Source organism: Nestor notabilis, unplaced genomic scaffold (assembly GCF_000696875.1).
Source record: "Nestor notabilis isolate BGI_N333 unplaced genomic scaffold, ASM69687v1 scaffold4914, whole genome shotgun sequence".
Classification (NCBI taxonomy): domain Eukaryota; kingdom Metazoa; phylum Chordata; class Aves; order Psittaciformes; family Psittacidae; genus Nestor; species Nestor notabilis.
Window position 1 is genome coordinate 2,980 of NW_009925030.1, and position 24,123 is coordinate 27,102.

General features: G+C 40.3%; 1 protein-coding gene across 1 annotated transcript in view; it reads right to left on the reverse strand.

Annotated features, from left to right (window-relative positions):
• Positions 1-465: 465 nt before the first annotated feature.
• TESK2 (testis-specific kinase 2) overlaps positions 466-24,123 on the reverse strand; it is a 70,837-nt gene continuing 47,179 nt past the window's right edge. Inside the window, exons 4-10 of the mRNA XM_010012854.1 lie at positions 22,261-22,407; positions 11,738-11,820; positions 9,999-10,074; positions 8,305-8,388; positions 7,114-7,200; positions 3,429-3,564; positions 466-1,478 (exon numbers count right to left, since the gene is read on the reverse strand). Of these exons, the coding sequence (XP_010011156.1) occupies positions 466-1,478; positions 3,429-3,564; positions 7,114-7,200; positions 8,305-8,388; positions 9,999-10,074; positions 11,738-11,820; positions 22,261-22,407 (1,626 nt within the window). The remainder of the gene's footprint in view (positions 1,479-3,428; positions 3,565-7,113; positions 7,201-8,304; positions 8,389-9,998; positions 10,075-11,737; positions 11,821-22,260; positions 22,408-24,123) is intronic.

The window sequence follows — 24,123 nt, forward strand, 5'->3', positions numbered from 1 at the left end:
GCTTCCACTCACATGCATTGCTGCAGAATGCTAATGCAAGATCTGCAGTGGTAAAGTAGGTATCTGCTGTAAAAGGAAGTGGTCAGTCAGAGGAAGAGGGAAAAACTTCCTACCCAACATGGAGCTTAAGGCCTTGAAATGCTCCATGCTGGAATCCAGGTAAAACTGTTTACACGGTGCCTGCTCTGGCTGCTGCCTCTTGGAAGGACTGTGGAGCCCACATGGCCATTCTGGCTGGAGTAGTTCTCCCTCCTAATGCAAATCAGGGAAGGGAATAAGCACAATTTGAAATAAAGTTAAAATAATCAGTCTCTCCAGACACTATCTGCAGCTATCTCTGACAGCCAGTTTCTACCATCTGCTGAGTCTCTTCCAAATATGAAGCCCAGCACTACAGAAAAACAAGAGTTTAAGTGACTGGGAACAACTGTTCCCTCAAGGACACGTTCAGTTTGAGCCCTCTCTTCATATATCACAAGCTGACTGTGTGCTGCCACTTGCTGAGATGTTGGAGGACGTCTGAGACAACAGGGCAGGACTGTCCCCATCCTGCTTCCTGAAGGGCCATGCCTCTCTCTTCAGTTCAGTAGAAGGACTAACGCTGAAGAGAGGCTTTGTAGATTCTAGCAGAGTATTTTTCAGCAGGTTATCTTCCACCTCCATCTCTTCAGAAGGGATACAACCTGCAAACACTTGTGAGGAGCCATGTCCCTCAGAGTTCACTGAATTCTCAACTGGGAGCTTTTTGTAAGATAACGACTCAGGCTGGGCCAGCACTGATGGCTGATTACATGCTGGATCTCCACAAGTGTTCTCAACACGGCAAAACCCATTCTCCTCCTGGGCCACTGGCCCATCTGAACAGTCCATATCCTCCTCTTGTCCTGGTACAGGAAGAAATCCTGACCTGTGAGGCTTGGCTTGAAAGGGGGGAATCTCTGACACACCATATTTACTGCTACTGAGGAGTTTTTGCCGAACCTCTGCACCCAGCTGGATTGGGTCACATCTGCTGACAGTTGAAGACAGTCCCCCAAACAGTCCATATTCCTTGTGTGGCAGTTCAGGAGAGAGCGGAAGTGATCTGCATCTCCTCCCAGGAAGAAGGGAGGATTCTTGCCAGTCTGTGCTATAGGGCTGCCGGAACTGGGACTGGCTGGCGTTCAGGCTCCCACCTGCCTCTGGAGAATGTAAGTCAAACACGAGGGAAATCACCGACTTGCTTGGCATGTCAAAGAACTTGATCTTCCCCCCTTTGAGGTCCTCCCGGGCACTGAAGGGATTCACTTTCCGGCCTAACCCTTTGTTAGGTGTATAGTAGGGGTCCTGCACATTGATCTTCCTGGAAGGCTTGCGGGAGAAGATATCCGACTGGCTGCGTGACAACCAGATATTCCGACGTGGACGGGGTGACTTCGGTGGGATCTTATCATCGAGGGAACTCAAACGTTTTACTCCTGGTCCTTTTTCAATTGACCCTGAGTAGAAGAAGAGAAATACTCTTAGCTTAAAGGAGCTATATACCTGCATGTCTGCTCCCTCACAGATCCTTCATGACAGCTGTAAAGAAAAAAGCTGCATTTCTGATGTTCCAAAGTATCTTCCATAAGCACACATCTACTCATTCCTTACAAGTTCCTGCATAAACACAAAGTACACCATTCTCTTCTCCTCAATGTATTACTGGTTTCAAATGTGGAAATTTGCCCTGTCCACAGCTTTTATAAGTAAGGCAGTCAAAACTCCATTTAAAATATTCTCTCCTCTTTTCTCATGCCTCAGGCAAATTAAAGGCCACCTTGAAAACTTGAAATGCAAATTCAGTGAATGCCATCTTACTTCCCTAGGCACTAAAAGTGGGCTGCTTCTTTTCATTTTATGATCAAATTTGATACCCACATTATGGGGGATGCTAATTTTGCAAGACCTATTGTCTTCAGAAAAAACAGAGGAAAGGAAACTGTACAAAAATATGGTAGGAATGAAGACGACTTTCTCTCTTCTATCCAAACCCTGTACTTCAGGGCCCCTTCAAACCTCCTCGCTGACAGTACACTGACACAGCAGAGAGAGCACAGGGTGGTCTTGGAGAAGAACAATTTGCTTGTTTCTAGATTTACCATCCTGGCTTCCAGCAGAGGTTGCCCAAGATCTGTTGATGATACTGACCATGAAAGAGAACAAAAACAAAACATGGTTGCCAAAGGAACTGGGACTTTTTCACCCTGATGGGAAAAGTTTAAGACCAAAATAAATGCTGCAGCACTAGAACAGGATTGAAAAATTGTAGTTGTTTAGGACAAGATGCTACCTCCTTGGGTGTTTGAGGCATGCATCTGCCGCTGGCTTTCCAGGTGTCTCTGAAGAGCTGTGGTAGAGCAAGAACAAGTGGATATAAAGAAGTGATATATCCTTTTGATTACCATTTGCAGAACAAGCACATACATATTTTCACTTTTCCCTTTAAATACTGCCACAGTTTAGACTGTAGTCATTCCACCTAGGAAAGACTATGCAAGTCAAAGTACAGCATGTAACACTTCTCCAAGAAGATGCACATTTGACACATATTCCAAAGGGAGAATGCCAGGAAAATGAAAAAAGAAAAAACAAGCCAGAAAACCCCAACAACAAAAAAACACTTCCTTTTTAACTCACACCTCTTTTAGATGTTTCCAGGTGTGGGAGAACTACTAGATGTATGCACTCCATGTAGTTCGAAATACAGAACTTATTTCAATCTATAATCATATTACAAAGAGACAGATATGTATAGATACGTTGCATATTTATACATACACAATAAGAGAAATTATTTTTATCATCCTGTAAGTTTCCAAGTCTACTAACATAAAAGATACCCAAGTCAGAACATGCCCCTGCCTCCAAGAACTGCTTGCAGTTTGCTCCCAGCACCAGGTGGCACTAGGCAGCTTCAGAGAAACCCCTTCATGGCCAGCTTTCCCAAGATCTGGGATTCAGCTTTTTCCCAGTCTAGGTACTTTATAATACCTTTGTCTCTTCTCTGCTCTTCCTCCTGAAGGAAGTTAAGAAGCATCTAAGAGTTACATGTAACATACACCAAAGAAATTATGTATATGCACTAAATATGGCAGGGGCAAAACAAAAGTTGATGAATTTTCATGTACTATTACCAACTTACAAAACCATTCCCGAATGAATTCTAAATTTCCCCTCAAGAGCTTGTGGACAGAATCTTACGAGGCACTTTAAGAAACAGCTGTTTGTTTTACCCAAAGGACACTCTGCAGTGCAAAGAATATAGCATTGTTCCAGAATAATTTTTAGGCTTTGAGTAAAATCATTCACAAGGTGTAAATAATACCACATAGAACCAAAATCCCAGTTTTCAAGTATGAAGCAGTGTTCATAGCCTGCAGCAATGTTTGTACAGTACAGACACTTACCTTTGGGTTTTCTTTCACTGTTGTCAAGGTTCAAAAACTTTCTCTCTCTCTCCGTGTCCTCATTTCTCAGGCGGTTTAAAATACCCTCCAGTGTTTTGACAATATCAGAGAATGAAGGACGCAACTTTGGATCCATCTGTGAATGTACACAAATCAAAAGAGTTCATGTGGGTTTGTCCAGGCTATTCTACTTACACAGTGGACAGACAGAGGGATAACCTGAAGGAACTGAGGAAATTCAAGACTGTTTTAAGAAGTGCATTGACATTGCAAAAGAAATAAATAAAGTAGGGGAAAAGTAGTATTGTATCCTAGTTTAAACTCTCTCATTTTGTGATCAAGTTGTAAACATTCCATAAAGAAGATGCATTTTAAACTGAAAAGGTGGGAAGCTGTTAGATTCAGGGCTTGCTAGGGGGGGTTGTTTGTTTGAAACAGCTTTCATAGTTCAAAGATTTCTTTCTGGACTCCCAAGTTATCAGTCAGAGATTATATATCAACATTATTTCAAAAGGATTAAACAGAGCAGCTTGGCTATGTCATTCTTTAAAAGTTTGTGCTTCTTCCATCATCTCCTTGTGGCTTTAATTAAAACCCCACCTAAATAGCATTGCTGATTTGAAGTTTAAAATGTTGCCTCTTTCCATCTGCTAATGAACTTCACTCGGTGTAATGGTCTGTCTTGTGGGAAGCAAGACTGGGTACATCATTCGAAAAAGTAATACAGTAGGAAAAAATCCATCTTTGACAAAGTAAAATATATCCCCCCCCAATCCATATGCATTCCATTTGTATTTATAAGTATGTATTTATGTGTTCACCCTAGTAGGAATAGATCTCTAAACTAAATCCAACACTAAAATTGTACTAGAGGGCAAGCTCAATGTCTGTAGTAACTTAGAAGGTGTTTCTTAATTTTGAACATTGACCCTGTATATATGTTACAGGTTTAACTACTGTAGGTAGCAATGTCTAATTCAGCAGCTGAAAGCTAACCTCATTACACTATTAAGAAAGATTCTGCTTGAGCTGATTCCTGTTTCCAGCCCTCCAAAAGCTTTTTCAGAGTGAACAAGCCCAGACAGATCTCACCTCGAGTACAAAGGGAACAACGGTGCTTTGTACACAGCAAACCCTAAAGACCTCCCTGATACTGCCTTGCAGGTCATACGAGATGGATCTTTCTGAAGACAACTGGTATGATCAGCAATGCCAGAACACCTTCTAGCAACACAGAGTAAAGGGCTAAGAATTCATATACACAGTAATAAAAACCAAACAAACCATACTTGAAAAGCTCAAGACCAGCAAGAAAGTTGTTCTAATGCAGTAGCTGGAATTTCCTGGCATAGGAAAACATCTTTTTCTGCTTTCCCTGTTTCACTGAAAGAGTAGGGCAGGGGCAACATGAAAGCACACATTCTGTACACTGGCAAATTTACTAATTTGAGAAGCTTAGGGAGTTGTTTCAAGCTATGGAAGAAAGAAGAGTTCTCTGGCTTTTCTGTCTAGGTAAGATCCAGGACAAGAGAAGCAATGGAAAAGGAACTTAGAGCAACATTTGCCTCTTCCATCCCCGAGCAGTCCAGATTCTGATCAAATGGAATAGGTTTTTCCTCAAAGCAGCAGCTGCCCTCAGCTCAGCTTATGCTGGTAAGCTTTTTGCATGAGGATACATGATTAAGTTTATAAGTGTTCACACGCGTAAGCTTATAATTGTTAGGCAGCCTTAAGTTTTAGACTTCCCTGCATGTACCCAAACACTTTGTAACAGTAAATTGAAGAAATTTTAATCCACTACTCATACATGTCAGTGTCTACTGGTTTTCTTAGGCTGCCCTTAACCCCCAGGGCTTTCCACATTAGTTCAGCTAATCAGCTGAGCTATACAGTTTACACTTTCTTGACCTATTAAATAATAAAAAGCTATATAAACATCCAAGTCTAAGAGCAAATTATCAAACAGATCACCTATTACTGAAGCACACTTAGGCAGGTATAAGAAGCCTTATCAGTTCACTACCTTTTTCCTCCTATTAGGTAAGCAGTGAGTGAGTTATAGCATGCCCCACACTGAAATCAACATATTAATGGCTTGATCACAAGACAGTAATTTCCACTTTCAGTTCAGGGAAGGGATGTTTATTATACAGGAGCAGCACTTGACCATAATCAGTCAGAGAAAAAAAGTGTTTTCTCTGAACACACCAAATTCTTACGTGAGAATATAAGATCAGCCACTTGCCCCTTCTTCATGAATAGTTTTACTCTGAATTTCACCTGTGCTGAAAAACTGCTTTGAATCATGCACTGTGTGTGGATGCAGTACGATTTCTGGAGTCTGCAGGTAGGAGTTGAGATTTCCAAAGTCAAATCCTATCTCTAGCCAAACTCTTCAGTGCTTACATAGTCAAAACACTTCATAATTTCACTTTATGCTCCAACCCTGGTGGAGTTCAAGGCCAGGTTGGACAGAACCTTGGGCAACACAGTTTATTGCGAGATGTTCCTGCTTATGGCAGGGAGGTTGGAACTAGATGATCTTAAGGTCCTTTTCAACCCTAACTATTCTATGATTCATTCTATAAACATGAGTCACAAGTCCTGATGAAGCAAGCTCCACTGCACTAAGGTGAAATTAGAGGAGTGAGGTAGCTTGTCTAGAATAAGTTCCACAAACATTTTTAGAATTAAATTATGCTACCTTGTGTCAAGAGTGGCAGTCACCCCCACCTGGTCACATCCTTACCTTTATACTATTCTGCCCTTGAGCATGTGCATTTGTACTGATACAAAGTAAAGAGAGAGCTCAAGGCAAAAATAAGAGAGATGAGACTTTCCTTACAAACACTTGCACACAGTGCAGGTATTGGCTCTAGCATGGTCTCATTGTGGAGCCCTGGTCAAAGTTTTGTTCAGTAAAATTTTTAGAAGTTGTCTCAATTTGAGTTGTGCAAACTGGACATTCCCAACCTCAGCCAAATCTGGTGGAATCTCAGGTTCTTTTACTTCATAAAAACTGGTTTACTGTACAAAGGCACTAAGAACCTTATGGGATAATGCACAAAAGAGATGTACTTCCTTGGAATTTTCACACTGAGGAGCCATGAAGGTATCCAGCACTATATCATAATTTTACTTGAATAATGGGCAGAATATTTACTCCATACAGCACATTGCCTGTATTCAATCATTTGGAACATGGGCTAGGGATTTGGAGGTTTATCCCACTTTCCAAAAAGGCAGCATATAGAGACTTTACAGTAGTTTAGTGCCTGCTCTTGATTTGTCTCCTCTGTTTGTGAGAACTCAGAATTCTTTCTTCATGGCTCAACAGGTCTGTTCACAATAACAGCTGGATTTTTGTCAGCCCGAGGGCCAGCCAGTGTCAATAGTGTACAACTGGTTATGATCAGTCTGAGCAGCCTGCAAGAAGCTGTTCAGTGTGCCAGACCTGTTTGTTTGGCATGACAGAACACAGAACTGCAAAAACACAAGTTAGACCTTTTTTCAAGGAAAGGGTTATAAAAACTGTAGGGGACTTTCTGGGTTATCAGAATGTATGCTGCTTTTATAGGTAGGCTCTTCAAGTCTCTTCTGCAAATGCTTTAAGCTCTATCTTCAAAAACCAGAGGGATTTAGAGAACTGCAGTTTTGGCCTCTCCCCTTCAAGTAAGATACTCACATTACAGCAGTTGAAGGCCAGCTGGAGGAAGTCAGGAGGACAGTCTCCCACCATGTGCTGGAAGGCATCATAATCTAATCCAAAATTCTGTATAAACAAGAACACAGCATAGAGATATAAATGAGGTCTGCTATCTGGCCCAAAGCATCTTCTTTTCAGTGGAGTGTTATCAGGAATAACCATGAACACCATCTCTCAGCAGCCATATACAGAGTATTTTGAGAAAACTTCATGCACATTCCAAATTGCAGCATTCCTAATGGGGATTACATTATACAAGGTACCTGTTAGAGAATGAACTGACTTCAAAGCCCATTCTTCTTCCTGGACTCAACTGCAATCCACTGCAGTTGAAATATTGCTTCCAGATCCACACTGGCAGCATCTTACATTATGATGTTTCACCCTGGTGACTTTCACAGTGCAAATTAAAAGTCTGCTATAAAACCTATGCTATAATTAAAATTTATCAGTTAACATAGTTAATCTCTCAGTGAATGTTAGACTGGTAATACAAACTATCCAGTTGCTTAAACGCACTATAAAATCTGAGGGGCAGGGAAGCAAAAGTATCTGTTATTTACTGCAGTCGAAGACCTAAGCAATTTTGCATTTTCAGAATTGGAGGGGGAAAGACAATTTGGAAGACACCCTCCCCAGGGCCAAAAGCTACCCTGCAGATGGGACTCAACCAAAAGGCAACTGAAGAAAGAAATACCTCATTTGATTTGCTGATTCCAGCTCAGATCCATGGTGCTTAGCACAGTCTATGCAAAAATAAGGGTGAGCTTATTTTAGCTGCTGCTAGCATAGCTCCTGCCACTTTCACAAGGAGGAACTGCTTAGTGCACTCAGTGTGCCAGAAGTGCTCTGCTCCAAAACTGGCAAGAAGTCTACATGAGCTATCACTCTACAAAAGGAAGAGTCTGCACTGCAGTGCTCTCAGTGTTCTGCCAGTTAGGGACAGGAAAGGATTTCCCATGAGGATTGCAGCTGGACAAAGTCTCTGTAAGTGTTTTCAGTGGAGCTTCTTACAATAACAGCAGAGAAGAACAAAAGCCTTTTACAGGCTATTTTTAATGTAACACCTATTCATCGTATCTTTGGCAGCAGTGCCAGAAGTTCTAAAGGCCAGCCATTATCATGGCATACTTACCACCTCCCACTGATGTTATAAACGTAACCACTTACCTCTGTGCGAGGGAGATAGTCTGGATCTGCCTGTATTCTTGCTATAATCTCACACAGAATTATACCATAGGAGAACACATCCGCCTGCGAGAGGAAAAAAATATAGGCACATGGTTAAGCTCTGAATATTCAGTGTTCTTATCTGCCACTGAGCCTCTCTTTACCCCAAATGGTTATCATGAAACAACTAAACCAACACCACAGCCTTACAATGCTAAGCAACTGCATTATAGTGAACATTTTTCATGAGAAGAAACACATGCTCACAGTAAAGCATTCTTATTGCATGAACAGCAATAATTTTATAACTCTTTCAAGAAAAAAAAAAACAAACAAGCAAAACACCCCACCAAACCATTCTTAATTAAAAAAAGAGAAAAATTAAGAAAAAAAAAATCCTTCTTTGCATAAAGAATGGTGCAATTGCATTTGATGTCTTACAGATGTGAGTAATTAAAAACATAGCAAAACCATGACATGCCTCTATATCACTGTGGTTAGAAAGATGGGTTTAGAATACACAGGATCACAGCTTATCCAGAATATTAATGCAGAACAATGTTTTTAAGAAAAGCTTTTCTCACAGTTCAGTACCTCTGGAGAAAACAGTGTCCTTCCCAAAGCTTGAGATATCTAGTAACACTGCACACCAGCATCAATTTCCATTGAAATTTCCATGACGCTTAGTAATCCCTTATCTGACTACCCCTGGAACTGCACAGTTCCTCAGATTTCCACCCACCTGAATTTATCATGTAATAAAATTTAGAAAAACATGGAATACAAGTCTACAGAGCAGAAGCCGACATCCCTCATCCCTTACATATCAGGCAGGCTTATGTCATTTTTTATGCTGATGAGGTGTGAGACCCACTTCCTCTTTAGTTCTCCACACCCTAGGGCTAGTGAGGAATGTGGCACCATGGATTTGGGTATTTTATTATTAATTTAGGTCAATTAGAACTGTTAGAAAAGCTTTGAAATGCTAATTATTACATTCATTACTAATTTAGCTACTGCTTTCCTGCACGTTAAAAGTACCACCAATTAAACAGATTGACTACTAGCTATAAAAAGGTACAGGATGTGGGTTTTCACACAGAAAAGCTGTGAGAAAATCCTGTGTAAAGAAGAGCTTGATTGAAAAAGCTGTTTCTAAAATCCAGTGTGATCTGATCCTCCTCCAAAAGAAACATTTCCCAATGCCACAAATAGGAAAATTTAGAAATACCTTTGGAGAACATTTTTAAAGGTATCTTACCTTGAGAAAAGTTGATTTCTTTTTATTTATTTTTTAATAATACAATTATAAAAGTTTCCATACAGACCTTTTACTTCTACCCAGATTTCACCAATGTATGGTCAGGGAAGCAACCTCACTACTTTTCTCATGAGACTTGTTGTGTTAGGTCAACAATCCATTACCATATTTCTACATGTGGGGTGTTTCAGAATGGAAGCAGCATAACAGTGAATTATGCTAAAGGTAATTCTATTTCCATATAAGAATCCACACCATGAATTTTAAATAGTAGCTATTCAACTACACTCTCTCTTAGTCTGAATGGCCTGAGTACAGAAATGGCACAAATGAAAGTAACAGTAATTTTAGTAGTATGGAAACTTTAAATCTTGTATACAGCTACTGAACAGAAACATCTGACAACTAAAGTCCATTTATATCATGTACCTACCTTTTCATTATAGGGTTCATCTCTGAGAACTTCTGGTGCCATCCAGAAGGGTGAACCCACCACTGGTAACTTCTCACTGTATAGATATGGGATAGATGGGTGGAAAGGGAGAAGAGAGAGAACCACCATTAATTAAATGCTCAGGCATGCTACTAACGTTCACATAATTCCAAGTATCTGCAGCAACTTTCACTAGAGGGAAGTCAACACAAGTGGGTTCTATAACATACTGTATTTTACACTGGTTTCCTACTGGAGTCATGCAATAGCAGGAGGAGAATGTGAAAGAAAAAGAAAGCTTCAATGAGTTACTCTTATTTCCAGTTTATAAGTGGCTGACCACTTTAAAAAATCAAATTATTTTAAGGTCATGGTGTTCAATGGTTTGGTTTCCAAACTCTTGGCGAAGATGGCTCCTTCATCTATACATAGAAAGGTCTGTGGAAATCAGTTTCAGGCTAGATGTCAAGTTGTCCATTCATGCAGCAAGACATGCAGGTATCCATCCCTACGTGCATACCGATAAGCAGCTCTGAAAGTATTCAGTACAACCTGCTTGCAAATTGCATTTTTTATAAGAAGTCAAAATTGACCAGTTGAATCCTTTAACTAGGAAAAATTAAAAGTAATCAGAATAGAGCAGATTTGGAAAATTTGCAGTGTTTCCATATGGCTGAATACTACAGCCTGAAGAAAGGCCTCCAGCTTGCCACCCAGCTGACCGTGAAGGAAAAAAACAAACAAAAGGCCTCTGAAGGCCTCAAAATAGCACAGCTTGCAAGCCAGCACACTGGAAACAACAAACTGCATTTGAAAACAGAGGTAAGACTGACATCAAATCAAAATGGTGGCTAACAACTCTATTGTGTTGTTTGGTTTAGTATCAAGCTACCTTAACTTCAGCTATTACTGTACTCTCTGTTTCCAGAACATCTCAAAACTGGTTATTAATAACACCTTAAGGCACCTGTGGTGCCTTCCTAATTTTGTGATGGGTTTGTACAAATACAGTTGAAGCTGTCAGCACTTTAAAGGGCAGAGATTCCACGTGAGTGTACAAGGCACACATTGGCTGTACTTAGCGATAGTTTGGAAATTAAGATGTCTACTTTCTTAAGCTTTTAGATCAATATTTCATCAACATTAATGCAAGCCTTTAGACCTCCCAAGACACAGCTTGAGGATATGTGCATTTTAAAAACAGTGCATGACTGTTTTCTTTGCAGTCAAAAGAGCTAGAAGGCTTTTTATTTTACAAAGAAGCAGACTGGAGAAAATCTGACAGCATATTTCACAGCCAGAATACCCTGAAATACACAAGTCAATATACAGACAGAACAATGAAATCCTTGTCCTTGATCTCCCTAATGGAGGGATGACAAAAGGACTATTTCCAATTGTGACAATAGCTTGTGACAGTCACCTGTGCATTCCTCACATGAGTAAGATTATAATTTCATCCTAGGGAAAGCAAAATGGTGAGCTACTGTTAAGACAGTAATTTTAATACCTCTTCGTTATAAACCTGGATCTTAACAACTAACCCAGAGGTTAAAGAGAATAATACTGGAATGCCACTGAATATTGTTTCTGAAAATGGAAGAAGCCAATTAAAGTAGTTTGGAATGAACAGAGGACATTTATTACAAAATCATCCCAATCCAATAATGGCCTCAGGAATCCGGCTCATCACAGCAATAGCACTGTAATTCTTACTGTATTTAAATTAGTTCACATACCTGTGATCAGGAATTTTCTCTGCTAAACCAAAGTCTCCCACTATTGCTGAGTATCCGTTCTCATCATGTTTTATTAAGCAGTTCTGTGGAAAGAAACAAAAGAACTCAGAAGAGTTATTCTCTGGACATGAAACCCATACACCATTTGTTTTATTTATTTTTAATCTGGGACAGAACTGCAAGATACTGTTTCGAAGACATTCATCTATGAGAAGCTTTTGCCTGAAAGCAACCACCCTTTTCCCCTACCCTCCCCCTGCACAATCACATGTCTGTCAAACTTAAGATGCTGCAAACAGCACTACACTTAGTTAATAATCCACTTAAAAACTTGCTGAGAAAGCAGGCAGCCACAGGCAGCACGTACCCAGTTAGGTTCTAGCAAGAATTAAGATGATTTAGCTCCCTTACTGCTCAAGTATGCAGTACATGCAGTTCACTATGACACCTTCAATTTTCTCTTTACAATTTGCCTGCACCTGACCAGAATACAAAATCAGAGCAGACTCTAAATGCCTTTGTATATCTTGCTACATTAGCTACTGAAAAGGAACTCACTGCTTTGCAGTAGATTTTCATTAGAAAATACATGTCACAATGTTATATGTGCTTTTGAAGTCTCAAATAGAATTCTTTATGGTACATCATAAAACATGATTTAAGGGAAAAGTCTAGTAGGCAAAAGCTGTCCATCTTTTCCTTTCAGATGTGCCCTCCAGTGTCAGGAAGGAGGGCAATTTAAGGGCACACACATATAATTCTGTTCTGGCAGCATCACATCACACACAGGGTATTATCCATTTATTTTTGTTACGTATTTAAAACTCTGAGAAATACTTATTGACCATTCCAGTACCACATTTTTTCCCTTCTCACCAAATGAATTGAGAGCTGACTTCCCTAAGTTCTTTTTCTGTCCTGCAACAGGAGCAGAAAGACAGAGAATTTATTCCCTTAGCACATGCCTTGCTCTGTGTCCTTCTGCAGGCACTACAATACCAGTAACAGGCAGCAAACCCACTGCCGACTCCTACAGAGTGGTACCCTGCATTAATTAGCTAAGCAGCAGGAAACACTTTCTAGCTTTATTGTGCTTGGATACACAAAAGCCCCTCACTGACCCCAGAGCATTAGCTTGTCTGCATAATGCAGCTACCAAGAAAAGAGAGTCCCTTGTCTAAAAGATCAAGTTCAGGTCATCACTGTTTACATTATTCAGAGATGATTGTGGCTCAGGCCATGAGGTGAGTTTTCTTCCTGCCAATTAAAAGGTTAAGCAAGCCATTCCTGCCATCATGTAAAGAAAATGCAATGCCAGCCTCTTGAAACACATGCCAGGCTCCTCAGAAGCAAAGTTTTATTTGTTTAGCATGACTCCAGTATAGTAAGTACAGTAAGTTTGGTGATTCATAAGCATGTACCAAGTTAAATCAACTGGGCTTGCCCAAAGAGCAGCAAAGCTTCTCAGTTACGGGCTTTGTTGTCTTGTATCAAAGAGCACATTCATTCAGCTTGCCCCTGTTTAAACATATGGTCACTGTAAGTGGACTTAAAACTGAGAAGGATAAAACTTTTTTGAAATATCTTACTCAAATGATTCAGACAAGTGGAATTTCAGTGCGTACCACACAGAAACAAGTCCATGAGGACACCAGAGGTTTTGCAGTGTACAGGAATGTTGATACTATTTTATGCAGCAAAACACCGTTTTTTTTTCTGCCATAGATTTCTCTTGAATTGAAGATGATTTGTAATTCACCATTTTTTAAAGGAAACCTCTATGATTCATAAAAGAGCTAGTTTTAAAATCTAGATTTCCCTCTTGTGTTAGCTTTACTATTTACATTTTGCTCATTTTGAGTAGCAAGACTGCAGTAGTCCATTTTACCTTCTGGGGTTTGTGGATTAGGGTTATTCTCCAATAACCCCTGGTGCCCAAAATTTCAGGGGAACATTTAAATCCAGGCTAAGAACCATTTTCAACAAAACATTTCTACTGACCTTGAGATCTGCAATAATTTAACGGGCTGCTTTGACACCAAAAGGAGGCTTAAATACAACATCATCCTGACAGCAAATTTTCCTTCACCTTCTTACCATTACACAGTCACATCCTATTAGACAATGGCAATAGATCACTAATTGAAGATGAACAATCTCACCCCCCACCAAGCTCCAGGCAGTCTCAGCTCTCAGGTACAGCACTGAACTATTATACAAGTAGCTTATTCCTGCATAAATCACAAATTAAAACAATAGCATATCCAATCTAGCTACCAAGTAATGCTACCTGACAGATCTAAGCTCCTTCCCGGATGAACCAGAGCTATCCGCAGCAAGGCTAGGCTCCCTTTCAGTTGCAGGCCTTTCAAGAAACCAAACAGAGAGGACACCCCACCACTGTGGGGTCCAGAGCTGGTGCAGGGAAGGACAGCACACCATGACAAGGTAATGGGGGAAACCTTGAGCAACATTTCTGCTATAAAGTACTGATCAATTGTTCAGCCATGGTGGGCTACACAATGTTAAATGACATGAAGAAGGAAGCTAAACTATTCTCTCTCATTAGTGGAAACTTGGCTTTTGTCTGCATATGAAGAAGTGCTAAGTGAGACTTTAAATTCATTAGGATACTTACTCCAGAGTGACTTTTTTATTCACACGTAAATCAGACAGGGGCAGATGACATACCCCAGTCAAAAAAATGCCAGTATTACTACAAAGGTTCACTGTAGTAAAGTTAAACTGATTTATCATAGAATGGTTTGGGTTGGAAGGGGCCTTAAAGCTCGTCTAGTTCCAACCCACAGGCAGGGACACCTTCCACTAGAGCAGGTTGCTTCAAGCCCCCATGTCCAACTTGGCCTTAGCACTGCCAGGGACGGGGCAGCCACAGCTTCTCTGGGCAACCTGTGCCAGCGCCTCATCACCCTCACAGTAAAGAATTTCTTCCTTATAACTATTCTAATCTCCCCTTTGTCAGTTTAAAGCCATCCCCTCTTGTCCTATTGCTACTTGTCTTACAAATTTTATTTAATTCAACTGGTGCAAGTTTTTATGTTGCTAAGCATCAATTTCCCGGAACCCAGAAAGGACGGAAGCCCAGTCCTACCAAAAATCAGTAGTAAACCCCTTCTACAGATTCTAGCATGGCCAGACGTCACCTTTCAAGCCTGTACTGCTCATTCAGGACAAAGTTTTGCAGATACCTATGCTTCATTCTCTGCTGAGATTCTCCAATTTCTAAACTCCAAATTGTACTGCCAAGATAAATCAGGATAAAAAAGGGACAAAGTTTCATTAGAGACTAAAAGCAAAAAAGAGCTTTTAAATTTAAGGTAAAGGTGGTATCTTAGCAGGAAAAGTGCAATAGAGCATACTGCACTGTTTCTTCTGCCAAAGTGATACTTTCCACTTTCCATAAAAAAGAAAATATATCGGTTTGGTATGAAAAAGTTTCATTGATGGATTTTGGCAGAGAGACACAAGAATTCAAACTCCTACCTAGTGCAAAGAGCCTCCCGAGAACTGCCTATGAGATGAAACGCCAAGCAGCTTTATAACATGGGCTTTAAGAAAATGCTTTAGACTTACTATCGCACTATTCGTGTAAGCTGCAAGGCAATAAAACATGACAACCTTCCCAAGCTTTCTCTTTGGACCTATACAGACAGGGACATTCTTTCTTTTGGCAACTCACACAGTCAAAGAGGGCAGTATTTGAATTCAGTTGGGTTCTCAAGGATTCCCACCCCCATCCCCCCTGAAATGGGGACCCCACGAGTCCTTCCTGAGGCAGTCTCGTAATAGAAGCAGGGAGCTTTGTACATGAGCCCTAAAAGAGTTAACAGAGCTGTTTATGCAGAGACAGATGTGAAAGAACATAAAGCCCCCTTTGTGAGTTTCAGGAGCTTAACATCTGCTTTGCACAGCATAATCCTACTAAAACAAATGCAATATTCTACTCTCCCTTTTACATAAACAAAAACGAAAATAGACTCAAGAGTTTTGGAGTTAAAAATAAGTTGCTTAGATGAAGAAACCCCATCATTTTATTTTACAATATGACATCCAATCTAAAATCCTCAGAGATTTTACTGCACTCCAGAAAATACAGGAATGCTACTGTCATTTGCAACCCTCTGATTACTGTTGCTGCATTGAAATACTTAAAGGCCAACTGAGTTCTATCAGCTGGTTTTAAAGGGCTATCCCCTAGGAGAAACACTACTGACAATTAAATGTATAAAACAGGAAGTTTACAATACTAGATACACTTCTGAGACTAAACCAATTTTGTTGAAGGGACAGGCTCCATTTGGGTCCCAAAGTACCAGTAAAAGTTTAGTTTTGTGACTATCATTAGAAATAACCATCTGTAACAGCTATTTTTTTCAGCACAAGCGTGCCCCCCCCCCCTCCCCCAGTGCAAAATATCCAGACTAGAGCTTACTCTAGCACAAAGGGGACCTTACAACCACAGCAGCAAGTATGAGACACATCAGACAAAGGTTCTGTTCACTGCTTGGGTTTTATTTTGTGTTAAACAAGCAAACAGCATACTAGGTAGGTCGTCAGGGTATGCCACATTCAAGCCCAAAGGCAGTGAATGTGTGTTACATCAGTTAATCCACATTAATTGCTTACATGCATGATTCTGTCCCCTAGTAACTTAGACTGCTCCTCTCTCAATGGAAGAGGGGTAAGCCATTACACATTTACCGTGAAGTGAAAGCAAATGTTGGCAGGAATACACACATGTATGCATATGTGTGTGTATATATATGCCAAATATATATATATATGCCCAAAGATTAGAATTTCTTCATAGATTTTATCACCAATGGAGCTCTCAATGTTCCCCAAAACTGCTCGCAACCTACTGTTCATTACAAGACCTTGTTTTCAATTGTACACAGTTCTGTAAAGCTAAAAGACATCTGTTTGGGGGTTTGCCTATTAGTTTTTAATCAAGAGCTTTGGTAGTGAAGTTTGGGGCAATGGGGTATTCAGCAAAGACAGCTCAGCTCTTTGGAGAACAAACTTAGAGTATGTGTTGCAAGCAAATTCTGAAATAATGAAAATAAAAAGGCCCCAAAATATTAGCCTATAGTATCATATCAGATTTGGCATGTTCTCAACTTAAAACATGATTAGACTTCTGTATAAGATGTGCCTTTTGCCACCCCTGCAAAAAGCAGACTGGGACAGGACATATGCTGTATGAGGAATTTGAAAAAGTGAGTAAGATGACAAGACAGAGCAGGAGACCAAGTTAGGGGCTGGCAGGGACCAAGACCAGGGTCTTGAAGTGGGTTCATGAGATAAGGGGAAAAAAACCCCAAAGACTACTGCAAGGATGCAGGCATAGCAAACAAGTGGTGATGGCGAAACAGAGCTAACCTGGAGCAGCAGAACAAGGGGAGAGCTAGAAACGGCTAAACATACTAGAAAACAGAATGCAGAAAGGTAAGTTGTGTAAAGCAGCAAGCAAGAGGGTAACTGCAGTCAGTCAGACAAGGAGATTGAACAGTAAGGTCGGGGGTAGGAACTGGGAGTGAAGAAGAGCCTTAGAACAAGGATTAAAAGCCTGAGCAGAGGCTGGCATTGAACACTAGCAGAAAGGATCAGATAGTCACAGAGTAGATATGATCGGACTCCTAGATGTTTGCTTCTCATTGTCAAGGAGTCTCTCTTGTTCCTCTTCCTATTCCTGCTCCATAGCAAAACCACGCAATGAGTATTAGCAACAATTAAAAGTAGCAACAAAACTAATTAAAAATACTTCCCGTATTAGTTACTGTACTAACTAAAGCAGCAGACACCTCTGCCATGAATCTCAAGCTTCTAACTCTGCAAATGAAGTGCATAACGCCGTTTGGTTTTTCCAGAATCATTTGTAATTGGTGGGAAGTTGCACATAACATACACTACATCAAAAAACAAATACTGCATAAAAGATGGTATGCAAAACCTCCTGTAAGAACTTTCATTCTTCCCCTTATGCATACACATTAAGGTAAAGTTCTTAATTACATGATCACACAGTTTTTCACCTGGTCCCTATGTCTTTTAGTGCACACGTTCACACTGACAATGAATTGGAGGTGTACACAAAACCCTTAGACCACTATTGTCAGGACTCTGGCCACTCTTACCACAGAAACAGAAGGATGAAAGAAAGGCTGGGAAGAGATGAAAAAGAAAGCCTGGGCTGGAAATGAAGGTCTTCTGTCTTGTGGTTTACGTTACTGTAGTGTTGCCCCGGGATCTGGATTCTGGCCTTCCTCAGCATCATAGGAAGATTCTGTGACAAGGAAGTCAGTAACAACATCTTCCCAAGACTGCTGCAGATCTTGTGTTTTCTCTGCCTCCAGGGGTCAAACTTGACTATTTTATAAGTGCTTTAAGGCTTCCAGCTGCCTCTGAGGTCAGTGAGCACATTGCCTTGAACTTAAAACATGTGTAAAATGCCAAATACTCCAAATAAAGTCTTAAAACATGTACCAAATATTCACCAATATTCTTGCTTTTAATCTGTTCTGATAAGGCTGAGTTTATTCAATCTCCCTTATTTCAGAGATAATGTAAGAATAAATTAACTGATACTATGGGAGTCACTGGTGTAAGCTGCCAAGGAAATCAACACTGCTTCTAGAGCAGGGTTTGAGTGCGATGCAAATACAGTGTAAATAAGATGTTGAAGGAAATCTCCATGTAGTAGTAAGATATTTGTTTTGAGGGGTGAAATACAAAATAATTTTGCTCTATTCTTTTTGCAGGCCAGACACTTTTTCCCTGTGCCTTCTCAAGCACTGTAACAACAGGCAAAAAGCTGCAAAACAAGTCAGATTAAGAAAAGCTTTATCACAATCCACTGTCTACTGTTGAAACACTTCAAACACTTCACATTATGATTTCTGTTTTAATTACTGTACCTTCTGTGACTAAGACTTTTGGAGTTAAAATTCATAACCAGATCTCCTTGAGAATCACCGAAAGATAAAGAAAATACTCCTGATTCCAGGATGCAAATCCTCCTTGTACCCATTACAATAAGCCCCAAATAAAAAATGATTCACAGGGCTTGCAGTGATATGGTTAGAGGACAGGGAATGAGCCAATGAGTTGTCATAACCCATCTATGGCTTAATTGCTGTGTAAATCTCTTTATGACAAGTCGAAAGCAAGGACACCAAGCACATTTACTGGCTTATAAAACATACAAGTCACCCTGCCCACACCCTTACTATCAGCAAACTGGAAAGAGCCAATCTGACCACTCTTCCTTCTGACAGATTCAAGTTAGGCTGCTGCTCTTGATCACAGCAGATCAGCCTCATCAGCACCAGCAGCCCAAGGACTGAGCTGCTCACAACATGGGTAAGTCCTGGCTGTCCCAGCAGCACACTCTCTTCTAAGAAGCACTGCCTCTCTCTCTGACAGAAAGGCAGCAGGAAGGGCAGCAGTGGGATGTCAGGGCTGACATCCCCTCTGGGCTCCCACATCGACTACAATGACCTACATCTACTCTACTGTTAATCCCTGTAGCTTCCTGCAGTACCATGCTGGTTTGCTACTCTTCACACAGTGCAATTAGGAAGAGAGATCACCCTGCTGTATACCAATTGTTGATACCACTAACATTTTTCAATCTTAGATTCAAAGGAGACAGGAATCTTTCCTCCTTTAAGTTTTTATGCAGCCAGTACATAGACACATACAATGTTACTGTCAAAGCAAAACAACTCTGCTGCCATAAGTGACAGAATAAACTTTACGTATTCACGCCACTTCCTCCAGGAAGCTGCAGGAATGAGATGTTATCAGAAACATTAAAAAGGCAGAAATACAGATCTAAATTAATCCCAAATAATTTTTATAGTAAAATTCATATTAAAGGGATAATCTGCAGTGGGCTATTGTGTTAAGTGTAATAGTTAAAGAATGGAGACATTACTGCACATAAAGTCTCAGTTTCATTCTGTTTATAGTTCAGATAAGGCCAGCAAGTTTCCCAGAAAAATACCTCACTCTCTCATCCTGCAAACTCAGTGTTTGTTCTGAAAATTTGCAGATAAACCCATGTCTTCACCTTCATTTGCTTAATAAAGCAATCACGTCAATTACTGAAGTTTACTGAAGAGAGAAGGGCAATATAACACAGTATTGAACCTGCCCTTGTTCAACACAGATCACAAGTTCTCTCCCAAGGAAGGAGCTCATCACATCTTCCTCCAGCTTGCTCACACATTGACTGGCTACTAGTAGGAATGAAGACAATTCATTCCACCACGAGTACAAACCTGGTAAAACACAAGCCATCTTCTCAAACAGTAGCCAAAAGCCACAGTCAAGAGTTGAAAATTTTGGTGGCAATTTTTGCTATGGTTATTATCTTAACCTTATTATCTTATCTTTGGAACAAAGCAAACTTAGCCAGCCAGCAAGGCAAACATTTACCCAAAAGGAGAGTCATTTGCCCAGCAGATTTAAAGTATATTTTCTCAGTACAATAATCTACTAATAAAATTCACAAGTACCCAGGCATTTAAGGACAGGTTTTTTCATCTACTTCCCTTCCCAAACAAAACAAGCAAGTGCATACATCACCTCAAAAGATTTAAAAAAAAAAAAAAAAAACCAAAAAAAACCAACCCAAAAAACCCCAATGAAACTGGAAAATAAACCCCAAGAAGCTGCAAAGATCAGACTATAGCTAATGACTTAAACTTTTATCCCGACAGCTTCCAGTGTATCCCACACAGATACTCTACCTCTAGTGCTAAGAACCATGCAAATATAACACAGCCATTAGTAAATTCTTAGGGTTTGCTTTGTTGTCTTAAATAATCCTTACTACTTCCTGTGGCCACTGATGAGTTGCTATTGCAGTGAAATCAGGCACTTCTCCAGCGGGTGCATTTCTAAACAACTGACATTCAACAATAGATAATATTGAAGCATTGGCAGGGCAGCTCTGCCGAATTACATACAATTATGTAGAGCTTTGAACAAAGGCATTCACAGAGGCCTCAGGAAATTGATTTTCATATGACTAGCCATCACAGCACGTTAGGATAAATGCTGCAGGCACAGAGTTCTCCTTAGTTACTTTGGTTCCCTGCAGTAGCTCTACTTCCCCACTCCATGCGAAAATATATCCTGAACTGAAAAAAGAAGGGGAACACCAAGTTATCTTTTCAGTTATTTTTACACATCTCTGATCTGCATGGCCCAAGGTGACTGAAATGCAGATTTCCGAGTGTATCATGTCAAAGTGCCATGACTTCAAGTCTGAACATTTTTCATAAATTGGATATTCTTTATTGAATAATTCAGCACTTTCCACTCAAAAGGACACCCAAGGAAGTATTTTATGACTTCACTGAAATACTCCTTTCACATACCAGTTGTAGTATTTTTCCCCTTGGCTAAATGCACATTCTTCATCTGTTTAACATTGCACTGAGGTAGCTTTAAAAAACCCTAAAATGGGATGGAAGTCTAGTAGTCACTCACATTTGCAAACAAATGGTGCTGTAGTTTTGTTTTTAAAAGCTGTTTCTAATCTTAAAAAACAGTTCCTTTTAGGCTAAGATAACATTCTGCTAGCTGCTATTGACTGAAGTGACTTTATGAAGTCCTCCCTAGAACAGTTTTGGAGTACTTTCACATTGCAAGGCCCTAGTGAGCTTAAACTAGCTCATTAGCTCCAGACAAGAGGACAGACAGGACAGCAAAGCCCTCAGCTCAGGCTGCAGTGGATGGCAAGACCCAGTGTGAATACTGGGGCAACTTCTTCATGGGAGCTTAGTGCTCCTCTGTCAGTATTCTAGCTGAGCTTGAATTAGCTACTTCAGCCAACTAAATTCAGTCAAGTTGTCATCAAAGCAGTGCAAAAAAATCTATGTCCATTGAAAACTCTGCCACTGAAACATCATTCTGGAAGAAATTTTGAACTTTCAAATTTTAGGTAAATGGTTTTGACCTTACTGACTTTAAAAAGGAAGGAAATATAAACCAGGATTGTGAACAACACAGTGATGAATTAGTAATGAAAAGTCACTATTCCTACAGAAGATGATTTGTGAAATTCATGGGGAAGGGAAACCAAGGAGATTTTAAAGTGCATTTGCAGTAATCTCCTCAATTTGGGTTCTTTGTATGATTAACCTTTTCCAAATGTTAGATTGTTATGCTTAATTATCCAGGGATTTAAATACTTCACTGAGCCATAATACAGAACTAAAAAACTCTGCAGCTGCTTTCTGAGAAATCCTAATCGGAACTCATTTAAAGAATGACCTGCCTTCAGGAGAGTTATCTCTCTAGTTCCATACAAACTATCAACATAGTTTGAGGAAAGTTTTAATCCTATAAACTCTATGACAATTTGTTTCTCAAAATGTCTTAGATCATACCTTATAGAACAGCAGTTCTCTGCTGGAAGGAAGAGAAAGAACCAAACAACCAGTTATAATATCTTCATTAAAAAGTTCCCTTAATTTTATAAATGGTACCTTGGATGTAAGGTCTCGGTGGAAAATGCCTTTATAGTGAAGATAGCTGATTCCCATAGCAATATCATATGCCAGTTTCACCCTCACTGTCCAGGGCAGATGCTGGTTACTGTCTAATAGTTGTTCCAGGTTACCACAGTTGATGTACTGAAAAGACAAAGCAACATTACTAATTAATTAACTTTATATATTGTCAGGAATGTAAAATTCACTGTTACACAAGTGTCCTCAGCTCAGCTACACATTAAAAGCTTTTTTTTCCTCAAGGGCTAGGCAGGCACAAAGTCTGCAGGTCAAGAGAGTCTAAAGATGTCTCCCTTCTCTGACTGTACCAAAACATTTACATTAAAGATGCATGCAACAGCCACCACGGCATTAACTGTGGTATTTAAATACTGGTATTTATATGGACCCTTCAGAAACATCTATAATACAGTATCGCCCTCTCATTTCAGTGTGAGGAAAAGAAGGTCAAAATGGATGAAGAGTTGGCTCCTACACAGAGTAAGTCAACAAAGAAAGGTCTAAGTATCCAGGTGTTAAAGAGCATGATCAAGTTCCCAGATATCAATTCCCTAAACTGAAGCAGCATCAAAGAAAATATTGCAACACGTTGCATTACGCTACATTTTTGCACTGCTATATCTACAAGTCCTAATCAGCAATCTGATTCAGCACTGCATCAACCCCATCAAATGGTGGCCCTCGTGAAAAGAAACCTACATTAAGATAAATTTTACAAAAGACAGTGAAACAAAACAGCACCCAAATAATACTAAGTAATATAACCCAGGCTTAAGACATAGCAGCTCCACTGCTCAAATGCTCATTACAGCAACAGTGGGCTTATGTTTTATGTAGAGACCCTTCATACCACAACAGCAGCTATACTGTGCTTGACTACCTTCTTGTTTCATTCCCAGGTATGCCATCAGCAACAAAGCAAAAAGACAGCTTGCTCCGGAAGGAAAACCTGGCAGCAATGCAGTGACTTCTGTCAAGAAAATCCCAGCAAAGCAGACAGGATGATTTGGTCCCAAGCCTGGTCCAAGCATGTAACAGTGTGGCAGGCTGCGCCAACTGTGCTCCTTCGTGCCAGATAGCTCTCCAACTCTCTCTCTAGAGGCTTTGCACTTCCCTGTGTCATTCACCTGGACAAAACATGTGCCACCATTATCACGTTAAAATAAAAACCATAATTGCAGGCCTTGGTATCTCAGAATCTTTGAACTCTGTTGTATTTTGTTGAGCTTCTCAGCACCCTAAAGCCTGAAGCACAGGCAAATATGATCTACTCACAGTGTGGGTGCAGCTGATGTATTCAGACTATGCTATGGTAAAGAAAGAGCATACATAAACCCGACTCTACCAGTAAGTTGATGGGTCAAGGCTCACCTGGACAGTCTACAAAACCCAGCTTCTTCCTTAGTTAGTCCCTATCTTTTTCTGAGCTCACCTGTTAATTCTGAAAACCTTTTTCAGCACATAAATAGTTCCTTGTGAAACTTGTGTAGCAAGGCTAAGTTGTTTGGGCAGATGAGGCACAAACTGCCACAAAGCAGTGTGGGGCTCCACAGGTCCCCTCAGCTACATGGCACATCCCTCGGGAGCTGGGTTCTTCCCAGCCCCAGAACAGCAGTGCATTCCACTGGCATTCCAGGACATGACCTTTCTGTCTCCAAAACAACCTGTCCCATATGCGAGGAGCTCATGAGTTAGGAGAGCAGAGCAGCTCTGGAACAGGTCATTCCGAGTCTATGTGATCTCCATCCTTGGAGATTTTCAAGAACAACTGGACAGAGCTGCAGCCAACGTGGCTCAATGCTGGAAACAATGCTGCTTTGAGCTTTTCCAACTTTGATC